Source organism: Ciconia boyciana, chromosome 5 (assembly GCF_034638445.1).
Source record: "Ciconia boyciana chromosome 5, ASM3463844v1, whole genome shotgun sequence".
NCBI lineage: Eukaryota > Metazoa > Chordata > Aves > Ciconiiformes > Ciconiidae > Ciconia > Ciconia boyciana.
Genome location: NC_132938.1, coordinates 50,834,515 through 50,860,385, shown reverse-complemented (window position 1 = coordinate 50,860,385; position 25,871 = coordinate 50,834,515). Strand labels below are relative to the sequence as shown.

Sequence of the window (25,871 nt, the reverse complement as noted above, 5' to 3'; positions counted from 1 at the left end):
CCGAGCAGGATTTTGTAGTGCAGTTCTGACCTCCTGAGTGTCCCTTACAAACCAATGAGACCAGTTTTACCAACCAGTGAGACCAGTTTTACCGCCTCGCACCAAGCTAATGATGAAAGGGGAAATATACGCTATTTTTTTTCCCTGTGATCTCTTCCCCCTCCCCCCCCCCCGAAGTGTCTGTGCTCAAGGAAGGAGAAACCTCTTCCAGAGCTGATTTTGACCATGGGGTAAAAGTCCTTGAGGAAGGTGCTATAAAAGCTCCTTGTCCCCTTTTACAGACCTTTCCTCCCTCCTTCAGGCAAAGCACGGGGGAGCCGTGCCCACTGGCTCTCAGCCCAGCCTGCCTGGCAGAAAGCCCATAACCATCCCACAGCACAGACCCGTTCCTCTTCATTTATTTTGCTGCTTGCACAGTCCTGAGTTGAGCAGAGACAGGTGGGAGGTGCTCCCCTCCCCTCTTCCCAGCCCTGAAGGCTACACAGTGCTAACCTGTACCTTGCTCATGTGGGAACACCGGAGCTGCCTTTGCCCAAGCTGCTGTACAGTGCAGGAGGACGAGCTAGAAGCTGCATGGAGGGACTGGAGCCAGGGCTGGTCCTCAGCCCAGCACAGCTTTGGCACACTTGTGGGACCTGGAGAACGGCAGAGGTCTTGTTTCCAGCCTGCTCTGAGGTGCCCCAAGAGAAGGGCATGGCTTGGAGGGGCAGAAACCAGCACTGCTCTCAGTACCAGGCAGGCTGGCTGGTGCCCACCGCTGTCCCTGTGCTGGGGCTACAAGTCGGAGTCACAAGGCGGGGTGCTCCTCCAGTGTCGTCCATCTCGCTCATCCTCCAGCACGTCCGAGGGATTGCGGTAAGCCCCAGTGGTGGAGCACGGCCCAGCCTCCAGCACGGGGCTGGGGGGCAGTTTGGGAGCCCTGCGCTCCTTGCAGCAGTGGTGGAAGCTGAAGGTGAGGGCCAACCCCCCCAGGATCTCCAGGCAGCTTCCCAAGTAGCTCAGTACCAAGCTGTAGCCTACAGCCAGCGTGCTGCCAGCCGGTGCGGGCAGTGCCCACAGCTCATGGGTGTACCAGGAGGCAGGCACGAGGCTCAGCAGCCCTGAGAGGAGCAGCACAAGCCCTGCCATGCCAGCCAGCAGGTGCAGTGGCTCCTTCTGCCAGCAGCGAACCCCCAGGGCAGCCACCACCAAGCCCAGGAGCGTGAGCACCAGCGACGTGGGCATCACCCCTCGGGCCACCCGGACGGGCACCTGCTCAAAGTAGCCCAGCTCATCCGCCTGCCCGCACTGGCGGTCATGGCTGCTCTGCCGCTCGCTGCACATGTCCCAGATGCCCTGCTCCAAGACGAGGTCAATGGGCTGGTCGGGTACGAGGCTCACCTGCCTCCAGGTGGGTGCCAGCGTGCCCGTGAGCGTCAGCAGGAGCCCGCAGGGGCACAGCACCAGCCCCACGATCATCGCTGTCGGCGTCCGCATGCTGGGGAAGCGGGCGAAGCGGGGTCCAGCGTGCTCCTGCTTGCCAGAGGCTGAGAGGTCCGGGGGGGCTCCGGGGGAGCAGGGGCTCGCTGCTGCTGCCTGTCGCCTGGGCAGAAGAGGTGGCACCGGTGCCCCAGGGCTGCTCGGTGCGGGCCGGGCTATTATCCCGCCGGAGGGCAGTAGTCCCGGGCCCCCCGTACGGCAGGAGCCGGCGCGGGCCACCGTCCCGGCTGTGCCCGGGGCCGTGGGAGGTGCCCCCGGCAGGAGGAAGCGCGGGCAGGGAGGAGCCCGGCCCAGGCAGGGCGGGCCGGCAGCCGGGCCCGGGTGCTGCAGGGGCAGGGCCTCCCCGGGGCGCGGGAGCCTGCGGGAACCCCCGAGCTCTGGCCTCCGCGCTCCCCCCGCGGGCGGCGGGGCTGGGATGCGGGGGCAGCCGGCCCTCCCTGGCTGCAGGCGGCACTGGGGCCTCCCAGCGTCACCCTGGGGCTTGGCAGCGCTTGGTCCCTGCTCCTCCCTGCTGCGGAAGCGCAGGACCCTGTTACGGCTCGCTCAGTTAAACTGTGAACTTATTTTACTATCGACTGAATTAAGTTATGAAAACCATTAATTAAGATGAAATGCTAGCAGCCCTCACGGTTGGGACGGACCCCGTGGTCCTCCCCAGGCCCAGGAGACCTTCCCAGCCCCCGGCCTTCATCTTCTTGCTCTTCATCCCAGCAAGCATCTCCCTGCCCTTCAGGGACCGCTCCCGAGCCTGGCCCTGCTCTTCCCTTCCCCGGCTCTGCTCAGAGGCCGCCCGCAGGCGCAGCAGCCTGGCTCTCAGCGGGAAAAGTCCCCGGGATGTCCACTGAGACAGGTGTGGGAAGTCACCACGTTTGAGAACCCTATGTGGGGTTTTGAGCCCCCAAAATCACTGGTCTTGGACCTCTCCAAATTTCCCTGAATTTCTGCCAGTCACGCTGCGCCCAAAAGAGGGCAGCAGCCTCTCTGGATTAATTTGGGATGAGCATCCCCAGCTGATCTGGAGAGCTGGCTGCATGTGTACCCCACAGTATCTCTGCACTGCTGGTTTCGTGGCCTTGACCACCTGGAGGGCAGGACAGGTTTGTGGCGGACCAGCTGCTCCCCGGCTGCCTTCCCCACTCCTCTGTCCTACAGCGATTCCCCCAGCACCCCAAAGCCCTTCTGCTCTCTGGGTGCCAGATCATTTCGGGGATGGATTGCGGAGCTGGAAGGCGGGGGTGGGTTGGACTCAGCCAGAGGCTCATGTCCCCAGCTGTGTCTGCACGGCAGCAATGCTGACAGCCAGCGCTGCGTAGCTCCAGACCGGGGACACCAGGCTTTGTCGTACACGGCTAATAGTTTGCTAAAATTCGGCGCTCCTCAGAGAAACTAAGCTAGGGGTTGCTGTTTCTCTTTCTGTCCCGTTAACTTTTTTAAGTTTTACCCCTCTCCAGCCTTTGGCTCTGTGCCAAGCCACCCATTACTGCCCTTGGAGTTGTGGGTCCAACCAACACACCGAATGCTGCCTGCCTGATGTGTTGCCTGAGGCTGCCTTCTGCCATGGGGCACCCACCCCTGATGGGAGCAGGTGCTGAAAGAGCCTGAAATCTTCTAGTCCTGACTCTCATAGGAGGCTGTATTTTCCTTTCCATTTGGACACGAGGTGGAGGTTGGCTGTGAGAAGACATAGTCCTTCTGGTGGAGACGGAGGTAGAGGGAAAGGGCTGGTAGCGAGCTGGGTGGCACGGTGAGCCTGGGTGCCATGGAGGAGGGCCTGTCAGTACCATATGGCTCCTCCTGAGCTCAGGAGGTTTTTACTAAGGTGACGAAATACAGCTCGGTGGCAATGCTGGCAGGTAAAGCAGTGGTCGCCTGTGGACCAGCCAGGCCGAGCTGTAGCTGTGAAGAGGTGGGAGCAAGCTCTGCGTGGCTGGCGAGGGCTTTGCTCCCCATCCCAGATGTGTAGGTGGGGTGTGTGCCAGCCCTGCTGGAAAGGGAGAAATTCTGCATCTTGTCGGATTTGCCCATGTTTTTCCCAGACAGGCCAAGAAACCTAGAGGCCTGCTGCTCGGGATGCAAGGGGTGCCACAGGCACCCCTGCCCTGGGCTTTGCAGTGCCTGCCCTGGGGTGCCTCTCCCTGCAGCACCTTCCTTCTCCTCTCCTCTGCTCCCCCAGCGATGCTCTGCCCCTCTTGCCCTCGCTCCCACAGGCTTGGGTTTGGGAGGTGACCACTGCTTGGATCTGCAGCAGCAAGTAGAAGCTGGGTGCTAGGAGCATCACAATTAAGCACCAGGGTCAGGTTTAACAACCTGGTCCTTTCCAATTTATTAATAATGCCCAGGAGGATGCATCTGCCCTTTGGGCTGGTGCCCAGGCTCCTGATTGCAGGGCAATGATAAGCAGATTAGGTGATGTGGCCCTGATGCTGCATGACCTGCCCTGAGTAAGCTCGGGAAAGGAAACGGGATTAACAGAGCTGTTTCCCGATGCCACAAAGTTATAGATTGTTCATTTCTTCCCTTTTACTTTCTAATGAGGTGGTACAAAAAGCAATTCAAAGCAGAGCATGGCCCTTTCCAAGCTCTGGGGAAGCATTTAAAGCCATCTGGTCTCAGAGATAAAATGGTCTGGCTGAAACTGCCTTCCTTCCCACATTTCCCTAGCTGCTGGGTGGGGGGAGCCACCTTACTTGGTGTTTCCTACTTCTCCAAGGCTGTGACTTAGTTTTTCCTACCTTGGCAAAGTCATCTCTTTAAGAACTTGATGGAAACTTTATCCAGGCCCGATCAAGTTGGCTTGCATTTTATTACTATTATTATTATTTTTTAATCCCCCTTTGTAAATTGGAGGAGCAGCAGAAGGCCTTGAGCTAACTGGAGCTGAAAAAGATCCAGGGCAGGATGGTCAGAGCTTGAGATTGATTCCAAGGAAGAAAAAAACTTTTTTTTTTTTTTAAATCCATGATGGGCTATTGAGTGTCAGGTTGCTGCTTCCAGCCTCAGATACCCTGCATCACTGAAGGCTGGGAATGCATTCAGGGCAATATTGCTGTGTTCAGCCTGTTCCCTGCCTCCCTAGGTGTCTGCTTCCAGCCTCCGGTGGTGATGGGACCCCAGACTGGACAAGTACTAGTGTCTCTTAGGTGACAGTGGCTCCGTGTAGGACCAGTGGGGATAGGACTAGCAGCTTTTGGGTTACACCATTATTGCACCAACTGAGCAGAGTTTGGTGTAATAGCTGGGCCTTGCCTGGTGCCAGAAATGGCCATATCTGGGGAACACATGTACACAACACTCTCCAAAGCTTCCTCTGTGATCCTTAGACTGATCCAGACTCCCAGGTCCAGCTGAGCTTTCAAAAAGTGGCTCTGGAGAGAAGAGCTTCCCTGCATGAAGGCAGCTCTGCCCCTAAGCTGTCTCTGAGCTCATGACACTGAGACCGCAGCAGGGCACATATTTGCAAGGGAGTTATTCCAGCCCCCTTCCCCTCACTGCTGCATGGCTTGTCCTCAGCAGCAGCAGGATCTCTCAGCATCCTGTTTGCCGTGTGGGGAAGAGCTGGGGCCAAGGCTGTTTAGCAGGAGCCTGCAGCTGGTAATTCCTGTTTACATCCCACTGACCCTGGGGCTTCGCCTGCGTTGCATACGGCAAGATCCCCCCCATTCCACCACACTGCCTACATGCCATGCAAGTTATATTGTACCCGACCGCTTCTCAGGTTCAAAGTGGCCTCGGCCCATGCTGGACACTGAGCCACATGGCAGTCAGGTCTGCAGACATGGCAAATGGCAGCGCATGTGTTGTGCCTCCCTGGGCTGCCCTATGTCTGGCAGATGCCCAGCAGGCACAGTGCTTGACCCTGGCTGTGTATGCTTCGCCTTCTCTCTCTCCCTTTAGGAGAATTCTCTTTGCAGAGCCTGGCAGCCCCCTGTGTCCTGCCTGCTGTAGGAGACGGGACTGGCTGGAAACAGCAACTGTGGGCACTTGGGGGTTGCAGTTTCCTCTGGTCTAGCCCCTTGGACGGGTCCATGAGCCACCTGTGTTTGCCTCTCTGTTGAAACCCTGAATCCCTGCAGGCTGGGAGCAAAGCAGGATGGCTTGAACAGCACATGCTGGGTTTTTTAGCATTAGACCTAGTTGTCTAAGCCTCTCCTCAGTCTCCATCCCACAGGAAAGTCTCATTAGGCAGGTGTGCAGGTTGAAGAACTTGGTTCTGACAGTTCCATTTTGCTGCTTTTTCTTCTAGAATTTGGAGTGGGGGAGTTTCTAGGAGTGCAAAATGAGGGTTCCCCACCAACGACTCCTTGCTTTCAAGCCACGGCCCAGGCAGTGCGTGAGTGCAGCCAGGACGTGCTCTGCATTGTGCAAACAGCTGCAGTTGCAATGGGCTTCTCTCAGACAAGCTCCCGGCTTCCTCCCTGAACACACACTGCTGTCTTTGTGCCCGCCAGGAGGCCAAGGACGAGACCCTGGGCAAGACAGGGTCTGCAGTCCTCCTTGCTAGCTGAATGTGGAACAGACGCCCATGTGTCCTCCCCAGAGCATGGGCAGCAGTGGTCACCACCCAGCATGCAGCTCCATGCCCCAGCTCTCCAGCCTTCGGGGCGTGACTTCTGCACACGGATTTATTAGCCTTCTATTTGCCCGTTGACCTGCCAGCCTCCACACTGGCCATGGTGGTGACGGCAGCCCTGAGGATGCACTTTAGAGGGGTTATCGGAGACCAGGGTATGCGTTAGGTGTGCAAGGGCTTGCAAGCTCCGTGCTGGAAGGTCCCACTCTGGGGCTGTGACCCAGCAGTGGCTTATCATACTCAGGCCTGTGGCCCATAGGAGTCTTGGCTGTTGCCCCTGCTCAAAACTCAGCGTGAGGGAGCTGCACACACCCGCGCAATGGGAGGCAGCGTCCTGTTACGCCTGCCCGGAGCAGTAAATCCATCAGTGAGTGCTGAGGTTGCTCCCGCTCTGTTTCTGCAGCCCAGCTGTGACTCTGAACACTATTCAGACTAGATCCTGGGAATGAGTTGTTGAAAGCCTTATTAGATGCCCCCCAGGCATTCACTCATCTATTAAACTCCCTCACTTCCAAACTGCTGCACTTGGACTTGCCAGATTGCCTAGTGCTGCTTCTGAGTCTTTGCTTTCAGTTCAGAGAATGATATAAAAAGCATTTTTGCAGCTATTTCTATTTTTGTCTGACTCCGTCCTGCAATGGTTGAGAGTGGTGACATGAAGCTCTTGTGCTGGCTTCTGGAGGTGCAGCCCTTTTCAGACAGGGAGAAGAGAGCAGTTAAAACTGTGTCTGGCTGTGGAAATTGCATGTTTGTCCAGTTCCTGGGCCACAGAGCTTGGGAGCTAAAGGGCAATGCCAATGCCCTTGGGTGCTGAGCACGTTGCAACTGGCAAGGTGAAAGCAGTGCTTCATGATGGGGTTCATCTAGTTACTGTAAACGTGACTCATCTGCACGTCCTTTGATCTCTTGTTGGGCTGAAAGACCTGAAACCAAAGCACAGATGGCTTATGACTGTGCCTTTACGTATTTTCTAGCAGTTTGGTCAGCTCTGTGGGCCAAACCACTGCACGTATGGCCAAGGCTGCAGGAGAAAAGACCTGCTTAAACCTTTCCTCTTGAGAAAGCCCTGGGCAGGAGACAGCTGCATCCCATGCCTGTTCTGGTGACTGAGAAACAGTGGGACTTATAGTCTATGGGAATTTTATTCTGGTATTGGACAGGATGAGAACATGGGTGGGATAAGACCTCTGTCTTGACAATAGGAAATCCCCCCACTGTATTTGCAAAGTACGTGGACATTTTGGATGGAAGGATAGTTGCGTCTCGCTCCCATGTTACTTGCTGGTGAACAGACTGCCCAGTTTTGCTCCACAGGAGGATCCTGCCCCCTTTGGAGGAAAGCACAGGACTCTTTCAGGTTAGTCAGAGAAATCTTGCAAATGAAAGAAAAATACTTTTCTTTTTGGCAAGGTGTCAGATCCGCGCGGTACAGCCCGCCTTCAGTGTGCCTGATACCATCAACACATACTTTCGAGGCAGTAAGTACATCAGTGGAGACAAAACTAATTGATTTTGGCATGAAAAGGCCAGTGAAATCACCAGTCACAGAGAATGTGAAGCACAGGTACAAGCAGAGCAGGGTTAGTCTTGGGTACTTCGTGCCTTCCCTTTTATACCAAGGTAAAAAGCCACCCCTCTAGATCTGTGCCCTGCAGTTATGGCAGCATCTGCTTCTTTCTAGCCTTGTATCCCCTTAGGGAGGACAAGAGGCAATCCCTGCAATCCCAAAGTGGTGTGTGCTGCCTGGACCTGTCATTTGAATGTTGAAACACGTATGCTTGGCCAAAAAGCCACTGACCTACGGGCTGGGGCGGGAGAGTGTGTGAGGGGGAATATCACTATTCACCATGGTTCCTATCCTCTCAGAATAAAAATTCACTGGGTAAACAGTATCACTGGTAGCCCTGTGTGGAGGACTTTTTGCTGCTGAATTTCAAAGGATGCTGCTAAATCATCAGGGTGAGAAAGTTCTTTATGAAATGTCACAGAATTCCTCTCTTTTCCTAAAATGCCAGGCTGCTTCAAAGCTCAGAGAGACTGCTTAACTCCCAGAAGGATGCCCGGTGTGCCACAGCCTGTATGAAGTGCCTAGCAGAACTTCCTGCTCACATGAGGTACAGGATTGCCTGCCGGCTGGCCCTGGAATGTACTGGGTGCCCTCACTCCGAGACTGGGGGGCTTAATACTGGTGACAGTGGGAAGCTGTCATATGGGCGGATGGGATTTTGGGCATCTGACAAAGTATGGAGAGCTGCAGGATAGTGGTCTTGCCTCCAGAATGGGGTGGCCTGACCATTCTTGCCCTGGGAGATGTGAGAGGTTTCTGTTGGTGGTGGTGCCCCACTCAGATGGGACTTTCTCACTGATCTGTCTGTGGTGGCCAGGTGTTTGCAGCTGGCTGCTGGGTTGCCCTTCTCTGGGAGTGTCCAGGGCAGGCTGCCACTCACTGGCCACACCATCCTTCAAGAATCAGCTAACTCTCAAAGCAGGCACAAGGTGTGCGCCACATGGCGACTTGGTACCCAACACTATTCCCAGCCTGGTGGAGTTTCGTTAAGGCTAAGCTGTAATGAGAGCAGCTGGCCCTGGCTAGCTGCCTGTCCCCATCACCCTTGCCTCTGCCAGCCACTTGGGCAGGAAGGAGAGGGCAGGTAGACACAGCAGTCGTGGGGAGGGTAAAGCTAGGGTGAACTGTCTCCATCCCCTAAGTATGAATCCCTCTGTGGCACCTATTTGGTCCCTGACACTTATTCAGTGATGGGAATAGAGCTGCAAACATCCTTAAAGCATGTGACATGTCCTCCTCTCCACCACCAGAGGAAGGCTTGCTTCCACCATGCTTCCCTGCCTAGTTTGTGGCCTATTTCATCTCACGTCCCATTCTTTCCTTGGGTTGGATTGATCTGATTTCAAAGCATTTCACACCTGACTTCATTGAATTTCATCTGACTGATGTCAAATCCTGTCTTTGCCAGGTCTTTAAGGTCATCTGATGAATCTACTTTTTGGCATTCCTCTGGTCTCATTTTCTTTAACATTACCCGCAATGTTTCTAAGGCAGTGTAGCGTGGCTTCTAGCCCACAGTATGGAAGCATTGAATAATACCAAAGTCAGGACCATTTTCCTGCTTTTCCTTTCTGTATATGTCCTTCTAGTCTGACCATAAGCCACCAATAGCTCTTGTCGTCAGATTAAGGTGCTATTTTTGCACCAGTTTTACATCCATCTTTCATCTAGATGGTATTTCCCTTTCTGACAAGAAGTCTGAATGGGATAACACAAAGTTCTCTATGGAGGTCAAAATTATCACATCTGCTGCTTCCCCTTTATCTTCCAAATCTTTGAGAGAGGAAATTAAAATGGTTTGGTATAAAATAGTTCTGAATTAATCCTTTGTGCAGGTCGATTTTTCCAGGCACTGAATTATGGATCTATAACTTGACTTCAAGCCTTTTAAACAGGATGCTGTGCTCATTCTTTGCCATTTTGTTGGTTCTGCTCCAGCCCTCCAGCAGTTCTTGGAGAGCCTGGCTTGGGAACTGGAGACGGCTCCTCCTCTGATAATGAGTGTTGCTGTAGCTCATATACATTTCACCTAGCTGAAAGTTCGTGAACCTCTTCTTTCGCAATCCTGGCCCATTTCCCAACCCCTTTTCTGTTCATCATCATGGCTAAATGCCGGGGCAAGGGTTTGGCTGGAGGTGCCTAAGAGAGAGACTGCAAAGTCTCAGCTAGTTATCTTTATATCTTGGTGGTTTGTGGAGGGTAACTGATCCCTTCAGTGAGTTATTCACCTCTGGATTCAACTTTTAGGTGAAAGCTAAATGCAAGAAGGGCAGCAGAGTCATCAGTTTCTTCCATTTGCTTTCCTCAAATGAATTACAGTGATGGTCTCACCCACCCCTTGGTCCTTCGTCTTCACCCTCCTACACTTGCTTCTCATGTTCATCACTAGCTTTTCAATATATAAGCTATCTTCTCACTGGCAAGGCAAACGCTGGGCACAGAGCTAGCCAATTCAGTCTAAGGACACCTGAAAACATTTGAGCTTTGCTAATTCTCAGATCTGTCCTCTGCTCTTCTCTTTTCCTCTCCCCTCCCTTTTATAAAAAGCCACTTGCAAGGCATTGCTCCTGCAACACTGGGATTTCAGCCTGGACACTAAGAAAAACATCTCCCCCAAGAGGAGAGGCAGCTCTGGGACAGGTCCTCAGAGTGGTGGTGGCTTGCCACCCTTGGGGCTTTCTGAGTGTTGGTTAGACAAAGCTGTCTGGCCTGCATCAGTGTTGGCGATAGTCTTGCTCCAAGAACGAGGTTGGACCAGAGACTGTGGAGGACTCTTCCAGACAATGCTGCCATGGGTCTGCAAAAGAAAATATTCAATACATACCAAAGCTGGGTTATTCCCCTGCATCAGGAGCACATCTGCATTGCACTTGGACACAACAGTCCTTTCTTTTTCTTTGGCTGGGTGTTAGTGCCCTGCGAGGTGGCACCATATTACTCATATGTACAATGGAAACACAGCGCATGCAGAAGAGCTGACCTTGCATTCCTCCCTCAGGCCTGCCACTGCATTTGAAATAGCCTTACTGAAATGTCCGAACTTGCAAGCTTGTTGCTGAGCTTCCTGAGCACCAGAATTTGGGATTTAATAGCTAGTGCTGGGAATGCTTGCATCCTTTCCCATGGCCAGGGCTGCCCTGGGTGCCCTGGGTGCTGGTGCCTGTTCCGTTGTTTTGCTGTCTTTGCTGCTACAGCAGTAATTAGCATAAGGTATAATTACAAAGTTTGCCCTGGGACATATGTGAGGCCACTGAGCTGCATTGCAAAGTCCTCTGTGTTTACTGCTCCTTTTGCTTCTGTGACAAATGCCTGAGCTCTGGTTTAAAGGAAGAAGCTAGTGTTGATGTAGGTATGACTTGGCACTGAATTCCTTGCTCCCTCCTTCATCCTCCAGACCTTGCCATTCATCTGGCCTCTCCAAAGTAACCTATGGGTACTCAAGATGTCAAATACTCTTGGCAGTTGTAGAGGCAAACAAATTATTGTAGCTTAGGTGCCTGCCAGAGAAACCAAGGCCAAAGAATCTGGAGATGTGTCCTGGAGGCCAGCAGGAGATGGAAGAAAAGGTGCTGCCATCTTTTGGAGACATCCAGGATCATTCAGGCAGCACCGGTGAGACCTTATCTCTTGCTGTCTGGCACAGAGGACTCACTGGACATGTTTTTGGAGGGTGGGCAGAAGGTATCACATACAGATGGCTCAGCCTGGCTCTTCTAGCCTTTCCCACCAGCGCCTGCCTTTGGAGGATGGAGCAAGGGGCTTGCTCCCAAGGCACACCCCAAATCTGGCAGCAAAGAAGACCCAGTTTTTCCAGGAAGTTCACTGCAGACCTTGGAAAACAGTGGCAGTTTACAGCTTGGTCCCCAAATAAACTTGTACATGTCTTTGCTAACTAGCATTGATAGTCTTCCTTCGGCCCTCTGATTCACCCAGACCTACCTTGTTTTTGCATGCCAGCGATGCCTGAGGAGCTGGGCAGTTATCAGAAGACAATGAATCACCTGAACCATCTGCTAACTCATTCTGTAGGAGCTCGTCTTACAGCACAAATTCCAGCTCTCAGCTGCTCTGAAAATTTTCTACCCACAATATATGCAGCCACTCCCAGTTGCCTTTTGGCCCATCTCAATGAGGGACACGGGCCCACATAGACAGAAGACAAGGTCAGCAGCTGTAAACCTCACATAGGGACCAAGGCTTTCCCTTCCATTCAGGAAAAGACTGGTACCCATCCCTGATGCTTGTTTTTAGAGAAGGTGGGGGGTTTTTTTATGGCAGAGGTCCCCTTTTGGTTCTGAGTTTGTCTGGCATAACACCAGACAGAGAATTTCACTCGGTGACTGGTGCCTCCAGCCCAATAATGTGCCAGCAGGCTTGTCTTTGCAGGGCTGACCTTTCAGAGAGATGTTCAACTTGATGTCAGCTATAGCTGCAAAGCCAAACAGGACACAGTTCTGATCCTGCTTTTTTTCCTACCTTGGCTGGAGTTGCTCCTAGACTGCTCCATAAATCATTGCCCAGTGATCAAATACGAAGGGGGCTGGGTTTGTCTGATGCTGCTCTTGAGAGGTCAAATCTTATCTTAGCAAAAACAGCCCCTGGGAAAGAGGATAGCACAGAAACATACCATATATCTTCCCACCCCTCAGTGGTTTTTTTCTGCACTGCTCCAAGTGCCAGTTGGTACCGACGCCAAGGTACTGTGCCTGTGCACATTACAGCCTGGCACAGTACCTTGGCATTTCAGCGTTCCTGGCAGTGATGAGACCGGTGCCTCTGGTCCCTGCCCTGTTTTAGCGCCGGTAGGACTCTCACCACTCTCTGCATGAGCCTTCTCCATAGGTGATGCTCACTCTGAGACAGACGGTATTGCACTCTGCTTGTAAACCAGCCATCTCATCAGCGTTATTCTGATGTGCAGTGCCTTCTCTCATCCCTGCATGCTGTTTGTTGTGAGCTGCTACTTTGTTCAGGCTGTAAATACGCTCCACAGAGGAGCACCAACAGCCTGGTGCAGGGAGGAAGAAAGAGGAGACAACTGAGGGACAGTACGAGAAAGGCTGATAAATCCATGTGTGCTGAAGAGGGCAGGAGTGTGCACTGCTTTTCCAACAGAAGAACTAGGATCTAGAAAGTGTTGAATAAAGCTAGCAAGTGATAGGTTCAAAATGAGCAATAAGAGACAGTTCGTCCCCCAGCCCAGCGCAGAGCTGCAGAATTACTTGCTGCAGGGTGTTAAGGACAGGCTCCTACAATTTCTAGGGTCTCCAGAGGAAACTGGAGTTATTCATGGAAGAGTCTGGGAATGCTAAATCCAAAGACACCAACTTTGGTCCAAGGAGCCCTGCAAGTTTGCTGGAGACCAGGAGACCTCCAAGTGCCTGTGGTTTTTGGCCACTGCTGGAGACATGATTACGGCCTTCATGGACCTTGGGTGTTCTTAGGTAGAAATGTTATTGTGGGCCCTGAAAGAGGCACAACAGTATTATCAAGTGCTCCTTGTGCTCCAAGGAATAGGAAGATTTGGTCATCTTGGACTTGTGGCCATTAGGAGTCCTGTGTGGGTTTCAAGGGGGGGATCTGGTCAGCATGGCTGTACCTTCTTGTAACTGTATGTTTCTTTGGACTGTATCCTTATCCATTACACCTTCTGTGCCAGAAAGCCTGTAAGGTGTTACAGACCTCAGGTCCCATGTGGCTTTTTGGAGGTGCATCCTCCAGCCAGCCTGGGCTACAACATTCAACCGGTAGGCTCTGTCACCCCATTTGGGTGGCACACCCCTACTTGGGGGCTGTCCAGCAGCACTGACTGTCTCGGCACAACTGGTCCCATGGCATAAGTGTGCCCTCCTGTGAGGGGTTAGAGCTTCACCGAATCACAGAATGGTTGAGGTTGGAAGGGACCTCTGGACTTCGTCTGATCCAATCCCCCTGGTCAAGCATGGCCACACAGAGCAGGCTGCCCAGGGCCATGTCCAGTTAGCTTTTGAATACCTCCAAGGATGGATACTCCACAGCCTCTCTGGGCAACTGTGCCAGTGATCGGTCACCCTCACAGCACAGCTGCCTTCAGATGGTCGGCCCCCATCATGTATCAGTTTCTCCAAGGATCAAGACTGCGCAACTTCTCTGGGCAACCTGAGCCAGTGCTCAGTCACCCTCAACTTAAGAAAGTGTTTCCTGATGTTCAGATAGAACCTCCTGTGTTTCAATTTGTGCCCATCGCCTCCGGTCGTGACATTGGGCACCACTGAAAAGAGCCTGGCTCCATCTTCTTTACACACTCCCTTCAGGTACTTGTAGACGTTGATAAGATCCTCCCTGAGTCTTCCCTTCTCCAGGCTGAACAATGCCAGCTCTTGCAGCCTTTCCTCATAGGAGAGATGTTCCAATCCCTTCATCATCTTCATGGCCCTTTGTGGGACTTTCTCTAATATGTCCATGTCTGTCTTGTACTGGGGAGCCCAGAACTGGACACAGCACTCCAGGTGTGGCCTCACCAGTGCTGAGCAGAGGGAAGGCTCACCTCCCTCCACCTGCTGGCAGCACTCCTCCTAATGCAGCCCAGGATACTGTTAGCCTTTTCTGCAAGGGCACATTGCTGGCTCATGTTCAACTTGGTGTCCAGCAGGACCCCAAGGTCCTTTCCTGCCAAGCTGCTTTCCACCTGGGTTGCCCACAGCATGTACTGGTGCCTAGGGTTGTTCCTCCCCAGGTGCAGGACTTTCCACTTCTCTTTGTTGAACTTCATGAATTAATTGAACTTAATTTGCTGTCCCCCCACTTCCCCAGCCCGTCCAGGCCCCTCTGGATGGCAGCACAACTCTCTGGTGTATCAGCCGCTCCTCCCGGTTTTGTGTCATCAGCAAACTTGCTGAGGGCACACTCTACCCCATCATTCATATCATTAATGAAGATATTGAACAGGATCAGACCCAGTCTTGACAACTGGGGCACGCTGCTAGTGACTGGCCTCCAACTAGACTTCCTGCTACTGATCGCCATCCTCTGGGCCTGGCCGTTCAGCTGGTTTTCAATCTGCCTCATGCTCTCGAGTTAGGAAAGCTAAAGGCCAGCTGGAATTGATTCTGGCCAGGGATGCTCAGACAACGTTTCTGTATTCCCCCCAGGTTGCCCATCCTTGCTTCCACCCTCTGTATGCTTCTTTTCTGTGCCTGACTTTGGCCAGGAGCTCCTTGTTCATCCATGCAGGCCTCTTGGTGTTTTTGCCTGGCTACAGATTTGTTGGGATGGAGCTCTCTTGAGCTTGGAGGAGGTGATCCTTGAATATTAACCAGCTTTTTTGCCCACCCTCCTCTCCCCCTTCTCCCTTCCCTCCAGGGCCTTATCCCATGGGGCTCTTGCAAGCAGATCTTTGAAGAGGCCAAAGTCTGCTCTCCTGAAGTCCAGGGTTGTGAGCTTGCTTCTCACCCTCCTCCCTCCCCTCAGGATCGTGAACTCCACTATCTCATGGTCACTGAAGTGAAGGCTGCTTTTGATCTTCACATCCACAACAAGCCCCTCCTTTTTGATGAGTATGAGGTCCAGCAGAGTACCTCTCCTTCTTGGCTCCTCTGTCACTTGGAAGAGGAATTTATGATCAATGCACTCCGGGAACCTCCTGGATTGCTGATGTCCTGCTGTGTTGTCCCTCCAGTGTATGCCAGGGTGGTTGAAGTCCCCCATGAGGACAGCAGGGCCTGTGAACATGAGGCTGCTCCTTTCTGTAGAGGGCCTCATCCACTTGTTCTTCCTGCTCAGGTGGCCTACAGCAGACACCCGCTATAATAACATCACCTTTGCATGTTCTCCCTTTAGACCTAGTCCATAAGATCTCAGCTTGTTCCTGATCCATCCCCAGGCAGAGCTCCACGCACTCCAGCTGCTCTCTCACATGAAGGGCAACTCCCCCTCCTTCCCATCCTGTCCTTCCTAAAGAGCCTGTATCCCTCTGTTGCAGCGCTCCGGTCACGGGAGCCATCCCACCACAGGATTGCAGCCCTGCAACTGCACGCAGATCTCTAGTTCCTCCTGTTAATTCCCCGTACTGCATGCATCAGTGTACAGACACGTTACAGAGGCTCCCCAGCGTGCTGAGTTCCTGGAGAGGGTTTGGGGGATTTCTCCACAATTCGTGCCTTGAGGCAATTCCTTGCTTACACGCAGGTGCTGACGGTGACCCCGCTTAAGCCCCATTTTGTTGATTCTGTGATCCCTTTGCTGAGCCATCCTATCTGTCACTCCCTCTCAGGACTGCTGGCTACTTTCTCTCTCCCCTGTCATTCCTAGTTCAGAAGGTGGCTTTGAAATATAAGGGGTGTGAGCACACAGAAACTCTGACGTTTCCTTGCAGACATGCCTGTGCTCCTGGGTGTGTCAGCCAACACTAAGTGTGCCCATTAGCTAATTGAGTTTAGCTGTTTTCTTAAATTGCGTAGATGTAATTTGCATTCAGTTGTCTCAGTTCTCCTGTGTAGTACTGCTGACTGCAACCTTTTAGGAGCAACAGACCTCCAGTGACCAGATAGGTCACCATCTTGCGTCTTCCTGCAACTGAGAGAGCACAAACTGGGCATAAGAAAGATGCTTCATCCTCAGCCCGGGCACCTTGCTGATGTGTTCCTAGGCTGGCACAGTCCTGCTGGAGGCTGTGGCTGATGACTGCATTTAAACAGCCCTGCTGCAGGTGAGATGGTGCCTCTGCTCCCTCTCGGGGCTAACTCCCGTAAAAGGTTGATACATGTGCCTTTTTCACTTCCCAGCTGACTTGGAGAGTTCTCATTTTGAAAATGTCCTAGGAGGCAAGTGGGCTGAATCTCTTTCAAATACAGCTCAGCTCTGAAATCCAGTGCTTTTCCCCCAGATAAGCCCCATTTGGGGATTTCTCAGGCGAGGTGCAGCCTAGGGTGGGGTGTTCTCTGCACCTGTGGCCCCCTGACAGCCAGGCCAAGCGCTTCAGCTGCTCTTCTCTGAGTAAGTTCAGATGCTCAGGATGTGTCAGCACAGATGCTAGTTCTGCTAAGTGAAGAGGTTTCTGCAGGGAAACCTGGTCGTGAACGTAGCCCTGGGAAGGGGAACAGTCTCTTTTGGAGTGAGAAGTGACCCCGAGGTTGATATCAGGTTGATCCCTCTCCATAGGTAGCTCCAGGCTCCAAATGACCTTCAAAAATTGCACCGCCTTCACGTAAACCTAGGGCTCAGGTGGTTGTGTTCCCTTCAACCCTGTGCAGGTCTGTGCACTTTGGGGTCTTCTCAGGCTTGCCTCTGCAGGGCAGTAGGGGCCAGCTGCCCTGAACTCCCCCAGACATCCTCTCCGCGGTCACTGGGGCTGCCTTGCCTTGATGTCAAAGAGTCCTTTCTTCCAAAGCGTGAGGGCCGCTGTCCCTGTCCTCCACGGCCTCCCTGTCTGGCCATTTCCCAGCCCGTGTGAGCCTGTGTGCCTACAGCTGTGCTGCCCAGACCTTGGGCTTGGCTCTCTCCCTTTTCTCCCCCTTGCTCGAGTCAGGCCGCCCTGTTTTGGGGGCCAGGTCTTGGACCTTGTTCCCTGCCAGCCCTGTGTGCTGGCACTGCCCGTGGAGGGAGGTGACGATCTGCATCCTGAGGAGAGGGGGTGTTGTTGCGATTTGCTTTTAAATTTTCAAGAAAGGCATTCCTGCCTTTCCGACTCCTCTTTGCAGTGGCCCAGGAGGCAAATTACTTTGGCGCATTGCATAATTTGCAGAGAAAAGCCAAACGCTGCAGTACCCCAGGGATTTTACCAACTCAAACCTACTCTACCCTCTTCTCAGTGGCTTCACCCTCCCTTTCCTGATGGCACAGGATATGCAGGGTTGCAGCCTGCACCTTCCCAACATCCTTCCAGCAGCCCTGGGCTGACATGTACTACAGGGGCCAGTTTGGCAGATAAATGGGAACGGATGGTCTGGGAAGGAGCTGTGAGAACTGCTCAGCACCGGTACAGATCTCCACTACTTGGGACAAGGTGCTTTTGCTTGATGTTCTGCCCGTGGTGTGGGAGCAGAGACCATACAAGATCACCAGGAGCTGCCAGCTGCCCTGTGGCAGGATGCCTGGAGATGCGGAGCTCAGCTTCTTGCTTTGGCCTTTGATGTTCCCAAGCTGACTTTGAAGGTCTCCAGGGCCAAAGCATTTCCCTGCGTGAGGGCGGTGCTGTGCTGTTCACAGGTCTGAAGAAGCCTAGGGAGCCAAGGAACAGTGCATGACACTGAAAAGCAGCAAACTTGAGGGATATTTGTTGGCTGAGCTTGTGAAGGCTTCCAAAGCCTCTCCTGGGAAGTACCCTCCTCTGCCTGTGCTGTTTGCTCCTGTTCACTCATCTCCTAGCCCCACGTTCTGGGAAGCTGGTTTTGTTTCCCTTTTGTTTACTAGCTGTAGAGCAGTCCTTGGGTGCTATCAGCGTCTCTTTCTGTTTGGGCTAACCCAAGTGTTTTGCCTTATTTTCATACTTTTCCTATCAACACATGTACCCTGAGGCATGGAGAACTGTCCCCTGCTTTCCAGGCCTTGAATTCACAGCAGGGAGCAGACCATCAGTCGTAGGGCTTTTAGCACGCAATATAACCACCAGTGGTCGGGGAAATCTCTTCCCCACAGGAGTCTGTGGAGATGGGGACCAGGTCACAGCACTCCATAGGTATCCTATAGGTACATGCAGCTCTGGTCCTCCCAGGCCCTCCCATACGGTCCAGCTGGACCAACCCCCAGCAGGGAGGCATGGCGAGAGCCGGCATGTTCCTCTGCTGGCGCTCATCCTTTGAGGGAACTGTGTTTGGAGGCTTCCTGCCTTCTCTGAGTCATGTCAAAATCAGACCCAAATATTCTCTTTGAAGCTCTTCACGCAGCGCTGAAGCGGTCTTCCCTTCAAAGCAGTTGCTGGAGACAGGCAGGCTGCTCAAAAGACACTTGAGCGCTCTCACATCATGTTCAGGCTGTATTAAAATTTTACCATGCTGTTTCGCACCTCAGATGAATCACAGTCGCTCCTGAAAAGCATCAGGGGCTGGGGGGGGTTGCAAGGAAGGGGCTTTTGAAAGGGATTATTAATGCACAGCGATGTTTTGGTGTCTGAGAGAGGCCCTGAATGGCAGCTCTGTGCTTTTTTCCTCTGTGCTCATTAACAGTGAAGGGTGTAGCTGCTGAAGAGCTGAGCAGAGCGAGGGGAGGACATGGCTGCTGCTTAGGCGGGGATGAGCCCGGGGAGAGGACGTGGGAACAGAGGGAGGTGGGTGCTGGCTGTCTCCCTGGGGAGAGGACGTGGGAACAGAGGGAGGTGGGTGCTGGCTGTCTCCCTGGGGAGAGGACGTGGGAACAGAGGGAGGTGGGTGCTGGCTGTCTCCCTGGGGAGAGGACGTGGGAACAGAGGGAGGTGGGTGCTGGCTGTCTCCCTGAGAGGCAGTTTCAGGTTACGAGTTCAATGCCTGCCTCCCTTTGGGAGGCTGCAATACGGCAAGTCGTTTCTTGATGTGCAAACAATTAAAAAGAGGGTGTGTGTGTGGGGGGAAGATGGAGAAAGCAAACACCTCCTCTGGGATCTGGCTGCCTCTGCAGCTGCTCACCTAAGGCACCTCTTGCGGAGGGAGTTTCACACAGGAAAAATTGGGCTGGGGGCATCAGGTTACTTGCAGGATGGAGTTTGGAAGCGCACATGAGATCTGCCTTCGGCCTCTGGGGATAAAGAGTATTCCTCCCTCTTTTGTCTGGGCATGGAGTGGGTCTCTTGGGTCATATCAGGGGTTACAGTTGTCCTTTTGCTGGTCCCCAAGGTTGCCCTGTAATACTGGAGAGAGGGCTATGGAGGAAGGCAAGGGGGCAGGGATGCCTTTATTCTCCTCCTAGCAGCATCCTTGGCCCTGGGACCATCTTTCCTGTGGTGCCTGCCTGCACCAGGGGAGAGGCCAGCTCCCCGAGGGCTCCATTTTCTCCAGATTTGTCACTGTCTTGTGAGTTCTGCAGAGTCCTGTTTGGTCCCTCAGCCTTGTTTTCTGGAGAAGGAGTGGTTTCTGGTGCCCCAGGCAAGGAAGTGCATGACTTTGCCTCCTTCTTTTGCTTGGAAGTTCCCTGCCTCCCTGCATCACCCTAGCCTTGTTGCAAATAGGCCACCCGAAGCCACTTGCCCTCCTGCAGGCTCGCTTAGCGAGGCCTCCTGGACCAGGTGGAGAGGCCAGGAGAGGAGACAGACATCGGCTGGCGGGATGGGAAGCCTCCTCCTGCCAGCTCTCTGGAGGCTGAGGTGCCGGCAAGGAACGAGCAGCTGGGCTGGCACACGTTCCCAGCCCAGCCCGCGGGAGCTTTCGGCACATAGGGCGGATGGCACTCGACGCCTGCGTCTGCCAGGTGTCGGTGCAGGGGCTGCCTTTGCCGGATGGATCCAGCACATGGCAGCCGGATGAGGGATGGGAGAAGCCCTGGGGTTGCTCCTGACAGGGAAGGATGCTTTTTGTATTACTCCAGAGCGAGTAAACGGGGGGGCAACCTCCTTTTTTTCTTTTTCCATGCTAATTTTCCTTTCTTCTTTGCCTGCATCAGCGAGCCAAGCACCAAACCAAGGGCTCTATATATCCTCTGGGAGTAAAATGCCCCCCAAACCAAGCCCTTATTTCTTTCTACTGAAGCTGAAATGTGATGTTTCCCTTATCTAAAAGGGGGGGAAGGTGCACGCAGGCCGTCTGCCCTGCTACCACTCCCTCTGTCCTGGTTGATTTGCCACTGCCATGCACCTCAGCTTGCACTGATGCCTGTCACTCTGCTGACAGCATGAGAGACAAATGCCAGTTTGCCTTGGCCAGAAAACTTGCCTTGCAGAGAAAAAAAGCCAGCTCAGGGCTTTTCACTTAGAGAGAAAGAGAGCGAGAAGAATAGACTTGAAAGCAAATTCCCATGTTTTTTTGCTTCGGGTGAGAGCTTTTCCCACGCTCCATTGGAAGGAGTGCAAGGAGCAAATGTTTCCCAGTGCCTGTAAACGCCAAACACCGCCGAGGAGCAAGGAAAAAAGCCAGTCTTATTGGGGAGAGGCAGAAATCAGCGCTGTGCTCTTCCATGGTGCCTCGTGTCTGTGTGCCTGCTCCTTCTGCAGCGATGACTTTTCCAGACCTAGCTATGTCTTATGGGTGCAGCGGGAGCGTCAGACCCTGGGGTACTCGGACACGAGACCTGGTGGTGTTTGCTGCCCCCCGCAAAGCTGCTCCACAGCGCTGGGGGCTACTGCTTCTTCCCTGAGAGTCCCAGCAACTGGACTGGGAAGAGGCTAGTGGGTTTATTTCCCAAGCTGGCACCTGGGAAGGTGCTTGACATTTATTTGCATTTGCCTGGCACTGGTCAAGGACCATTAGCTCGCTCTGCAAGACTTTTGCTTCCCCATCCAAGGAAGGCTGGGAAAGCAAGTCTGGTTTACTGCATCTCCTGTGCCAGTCGCTTTGTCTGGCCCAAGCCCTGTCCCTCACCACCCTTCCCTGGTCTGAATCCTGAGTCCTGTGTTCAGAGAATGGAAAAATCAATGAACGTCTTGCCTTTTGGCAGTCCTCAGCCCTGGCTTCAGGAGCAACCTTTTCCAAAGCACCGAGTGCTTTGGGGCCCCCCCATCCTTTCCAAGTCCATCTGCTTTCCACAGAGAGCTGGCATTTAGCAGCCAGTCTCCAACAGGGCTACGCGAAACCCATCCGTGCGTGGGAGAGCTTGCCCATACAACTCGCACCCCGGGAACCGGTTCACCAGCTCTGCAAGCGGAGGCCTGTCTCTGGCGAGGGAGTCTCTGTGTCTCGGTACGTGAGGGGCTATGTGTCTTTAAAACACCCCGAAAAGGCAGATTTGAGGGCAGCTTTTGGAATGAGGAACCAACTGAGGCTGGGGATGCTCAGCAGGCATCCATGTGGGTTTGGTTCAGCTTTTCAGGGAGACTGGTGTGGGGAGACGTTTGGAAGCTGGTGCCCATTTTGCCAACAATGGGTTTAGAGATGTGGGCCCTGCTTTATCCCAAGGTGGCTGGGAGCGCTTGGAAGTCTGTCCTGAAGAATGCCCCAGCAGCCTGGGGAGCCTGCTGCTTTTCCCAGCTGGCCAAGCAAAGAGCATTCGTGATAACAAAAGCCCTGCCCAGGAGTCCCAGTTTTAAACGAAGCACTGGCGTCCCAGTGCTGGTGCATCTTAGCGTTTTCCCATCAATGAGAAACCCTCTCCTTTGCCGTCCCTCCCCTTGCCTTTGGTCTTGCTCATAGAAAGCCGTGACTGTAGCCTGCATGCGCCCGTATCTGTTCCTGCGATCTCCCTTTGTTTGGCTGCCAGCGTTCTGCACCTGCGTGCACGCCTGCTCTCCCTCCCCGCTGCGGTTAGTCCTTCCCTCTCCCAGCCCATGGGCAGGAAAGTGGGTTTCAGCCAGGTCCAGGGGGTAAGGCAGTGTCTGGCAGTGGCAAACGTTCCCACTCCAACAGCAGCCGTGGGTGGGATGGAGGGACACAGGCAGCTTGGTTATTTGTGGATGAAGCACAAGTTGCCCTGTGATTAACCCTCTGGAGGGGTCCTGCCCGCATCTGTCCCATTGGGAGCTGGAATCTCCATGCTTCCTTTCCTAATTGAGCCTGGATTTTATTAGCTAATCCCATCTCCAAATCCCCCAGCTGTTCAAAGCTTAATAAGAGCAGCCACACATACCGACTGGGAGGCTGTGCTCGTGTCCTGTTGGGACAGGGATTACAGAAACAAAGTGTGTGTGGGTTTTGGGGTGGGGTTTTTCTGCTTGGGTTTTTTTTTTTGGGGGGGGGAAGTGGGTTTTTTTGGCAATCTGTAGCCAGTTGCCATCATCACTATCTCCCCATCCACAGAGAATATGTGTCATAGGAAAAAAACACTGTCATCAAGTAAAGTAAAGCCAGGGATACATGGAGTTAATACCGGTTAGATACTCCAGTGGTCCTCCCTCTGCCATGGTGCCCACCCCCAGGGACAGGCTGGTTTGGAGCTGATGGCCTGCCCTGCCCTTTCCCAGGGGGATGCTGCAGGTTGCACCAGGCTCCACGTCAGCACCACTAAGGTCCTTGGAGTGATGGCAAGAAGCCTTGGCCAGCGTGGGCTGCAAGTATTCACCAGCTACACGGGGAAAGGAAACTAACTGGATGGCCATGCTCGAGGGCATTCCCTGTCCAGGAGGCACCGCAGCAGCCAGACCACCAGCCCCAGAGCAGCCTCTCCTCTCCAGAGCCCCTACCTAAATGACAGGAGGAGATGCTCTGCCACAGTTTTGTTTTTTAAAGAGAGGCAGGGACTGAATCATTAAAATCTTATCTGTGTCATGCTCATTTGCTTGAGCTTTTGTAGCCTCTTCTCCCACCCAAACTACCTAAGTGGGAGAGAGGGCTGGAGCAGCTGTGGGAGCCTGTGGCCACAGCGTACAAAGCCCACTTGTTATCGGCACTGTCATATGCCTCTCTGCCCCCTCCCCCTTCCCAGCCCCACCACAACCGCTACATCCCAAAAGCACAAGCTGAGCATCCATCAAAAGGGCTATTATCCCACGATTTCTTAACAGCCACTGTTGCTCTTGGGTACGGAGAACCAAGCTCCCCCTTTGACACAGTCGCCCAAGCGAAGGAATAGCGGTGCCTGTTGCTGGTTGGCATACTGATTTGCAGCCTGTCGTGGCACCCAGGGTGGGACAGGGGGCTGCTGCCTGCACATGGGGTTGCGTTAGTGATTTAGGGCTTCATTCCAGTCCTACAAGGTAGACAGGTCCTACAGGGATCAAGCTTTGGGCCTCCAGGTGTTAGCAGGGGGGGTAACTCCCATGGAGGGTAGTTAAGAGACCACATTAGGGGTTTAATTCTTTAAGGCTGATGCTTTTAACCTGCTCTTCCCAGGAAAGAGGGGCTGGATTTTGAGGGTTTTTTGGAGTTGGGTCTCATGGTGTTGTTTTGAACAAAAGGGGCACTTATGGCCCCAGGTGCGTTCTCTTCCTACAGCAAGATGGGGTGTCAGGGTGGTGACAATCTCCCCAAGAGCAAAGAGAAGTCCCGGGGGCAGGCGGCAGGCGTTGCTGGGGACAGCCAGCACATCTGCTCCAGCAAGAAAGGAAAGGCTGGGGGAGAAAAGAGGCACGGCAAACAAAACCACCAGCATCTGGAGTAGGAAAAGGGTCTGCAGCGCACGGAGAGGCAGTTTCCAGGGGCGTGCGCATTGACCAGAGTAGCTCGTTGAGTGGCAGCAGGTATTAACAGCCCCGAGAGCCTGCTGAAGGACAGCCCTTTGCTCCTTCGCCAGGCAGGCGGTAGGTGCTGGCACTGGTTGCCCCTGGCTCCATCTCAGGTGCATTTATTCTTGCTGCGTATGAGCAGGCAAACAGGTCCCAGCACAGACGATGCCACCCCACTCCCACACAAAAGATCTACCAGCTGTGGCACCATGAGCGAAGCTGGAGTCCTGGCAAGGACAGGGAGACGCCCCAGCACATTGGGGACCATGGCCAGGAGGAGATCCATGCACTGCAGGTGGAAACTAAGATTTGCTCAATCACACAGCGTGGAGCATAACTGATAAAAGGTGTCACATTTTTCCTGTTGTTTTTTTTAAGTCTCCTGGAGTAAAAAGCACTGCTGCCACTAGCAGTCTTGGGAACTAGGCAGCTTTTGCTGGCCGTGAGCGATGCTGAACCCATCTCCAGAGAGCTTTGCTTTTTTTTGTCTGCCCGCAGAGAAACTCCTTGTTGGTTTATGCCAGTTTGTCTCCCTGTTCTCGGGGCGGTTCTCTTACAGCTGACATGTTGAAAACAAGATTTGGTGATGGTCTCGCTTCTGCTAGCTTGAAGCTCCGGTCGGCCTGAAGTTTCCCTTTGTGCCGTCAGGGTTGCTCCCAGCCTTGTGCCTCGTTGCTGAGTCAGCGTTCTGGAAAACAATACATTGGAAGATATATGGCTGGCCAGGACATGTGGTCGCGTCTTAGCAGGCTTTGTGTACTGCTTTCCACTTGAGAGGGCTTCTTTATCACAAGTTTTCTTGGCCATTGAGAAAATACCAAAAATGAACAACGATGAATACTGGATGAGTACTGGAGAAGCTACAGGAGTTTACAGCCATGCAAAACGCCATCATGCTTGGTCTCAGGCCTTAAAGAGCAATTGTTTTATGAAAATTTGAGGTTGTTCAATTTTCCACTGAAATCTTTGGACATAAAGAGGATGACTTTACTAGAAAAAAGGAATTTTCATTATCCCATAATCCCAAGGCCTCTGGTATGGGAAAGGTTTTTCTACCTAGGGTGAATATCTCAGGACAGTTCGCTCAGCAGGTCCAGTGCTGTTCCAATGTGAACCTAGGATGAATTTTGAATCTGATTTTCCTTCCCTAAGGTGTCCCTGACTCTTTACTAGGAAGGCACGCTGAGAAAATTATGGTACCTTGGCTATTAGAAAATTATAGCGCTCCTATTGAAAAGAGCAGAGGCTCTTTTTAAACTTCCAGGTACGAAATTCAGATGCTTGACTTTGGGGAAGTTCACCATCCTCCAAAATTAGCCAGCCATACAGACCTCAGCTACAACCTCAGCTGGGCTGGTTAGAGCTGGATTCTTTCACCCGAACCTTTCAAAAGAGGGAAAATGTTGGAAATTTTGGCCACTCATTTTCCCAGCTCATTTTCCCCTCTCACAGATGAGACGTGGCTCTGTGCTAGAAGAGAGGTTTCTGTCACGATGAAGGCACGTCTGAGGGCTAATTTACTGGTTCAACTGGGCACGCTGGCACTTGGATCCTGCATGCGAAAAGACCCAGCAAATTGATTGCGAGTGGTTTGCTTGAAAGCAGAAGCGGGAGGTGTGTTAAGCAGATGTCTTCATGGCAATGTGGCAAATTAAGTGGAGGAGTTCCCATATTTTCCTGTGTTTCTGCTTACTGTGGGCTCTCTGGGCTATTTTAGTAACTGATCAAAAAAGGAGGGAGAGCATGAGCAGACAGCCGTAACTGCGGAAGAGCAGCCAGGCGGGATGTTTGCAAGCAAAAAGGTTTGCAAGCTGCGGTACTGCCAAAATTCCCTGAAGGAGAAGAATTTACCGGGATGAGTGGTTCCCAAGAGGGAAATTTTTTTCTAAGTGCCGTGCATATCTCCAGCTTCTGTTTTTCTGTTCGGGGCTTGGATTTCCCATTATGCAAGCCTATTTGCCTTTTTAATCCACTATTTTCTCCTGAAATGTATGAGACTAGGAATGCTTTGTTGCGCTGAAGGAGAGCGAAGGCCCTGAGCGAAGGCCCCGACCAGGGCA

General features: G+C 53.1%; 1 protein-coding gene across 1 annotated transcript; it reads right to left on the bottom strand.

The window, feature by feature from the left end:
• Window positions 1-459: 459 nt before the first annotated feature.
• CLDN23 (claudin 23) lies at window positions 460-1,710 on the bottom strand. Its single transcript, XM_072862487.1, has one exon. The coding sequence runs from the start codon at window positions 1,474-1,476 to the stop codon at window positions 775-777; it is 702 nt and encodes a 233-aa protein (XP_072718588.1). The 5' UTR covers window positions 1,477-1,710; the 3' UTR covers window positions 460-774.
• Window positions 1,711-25,871: the final 24,161 nt, after the last annotated feature.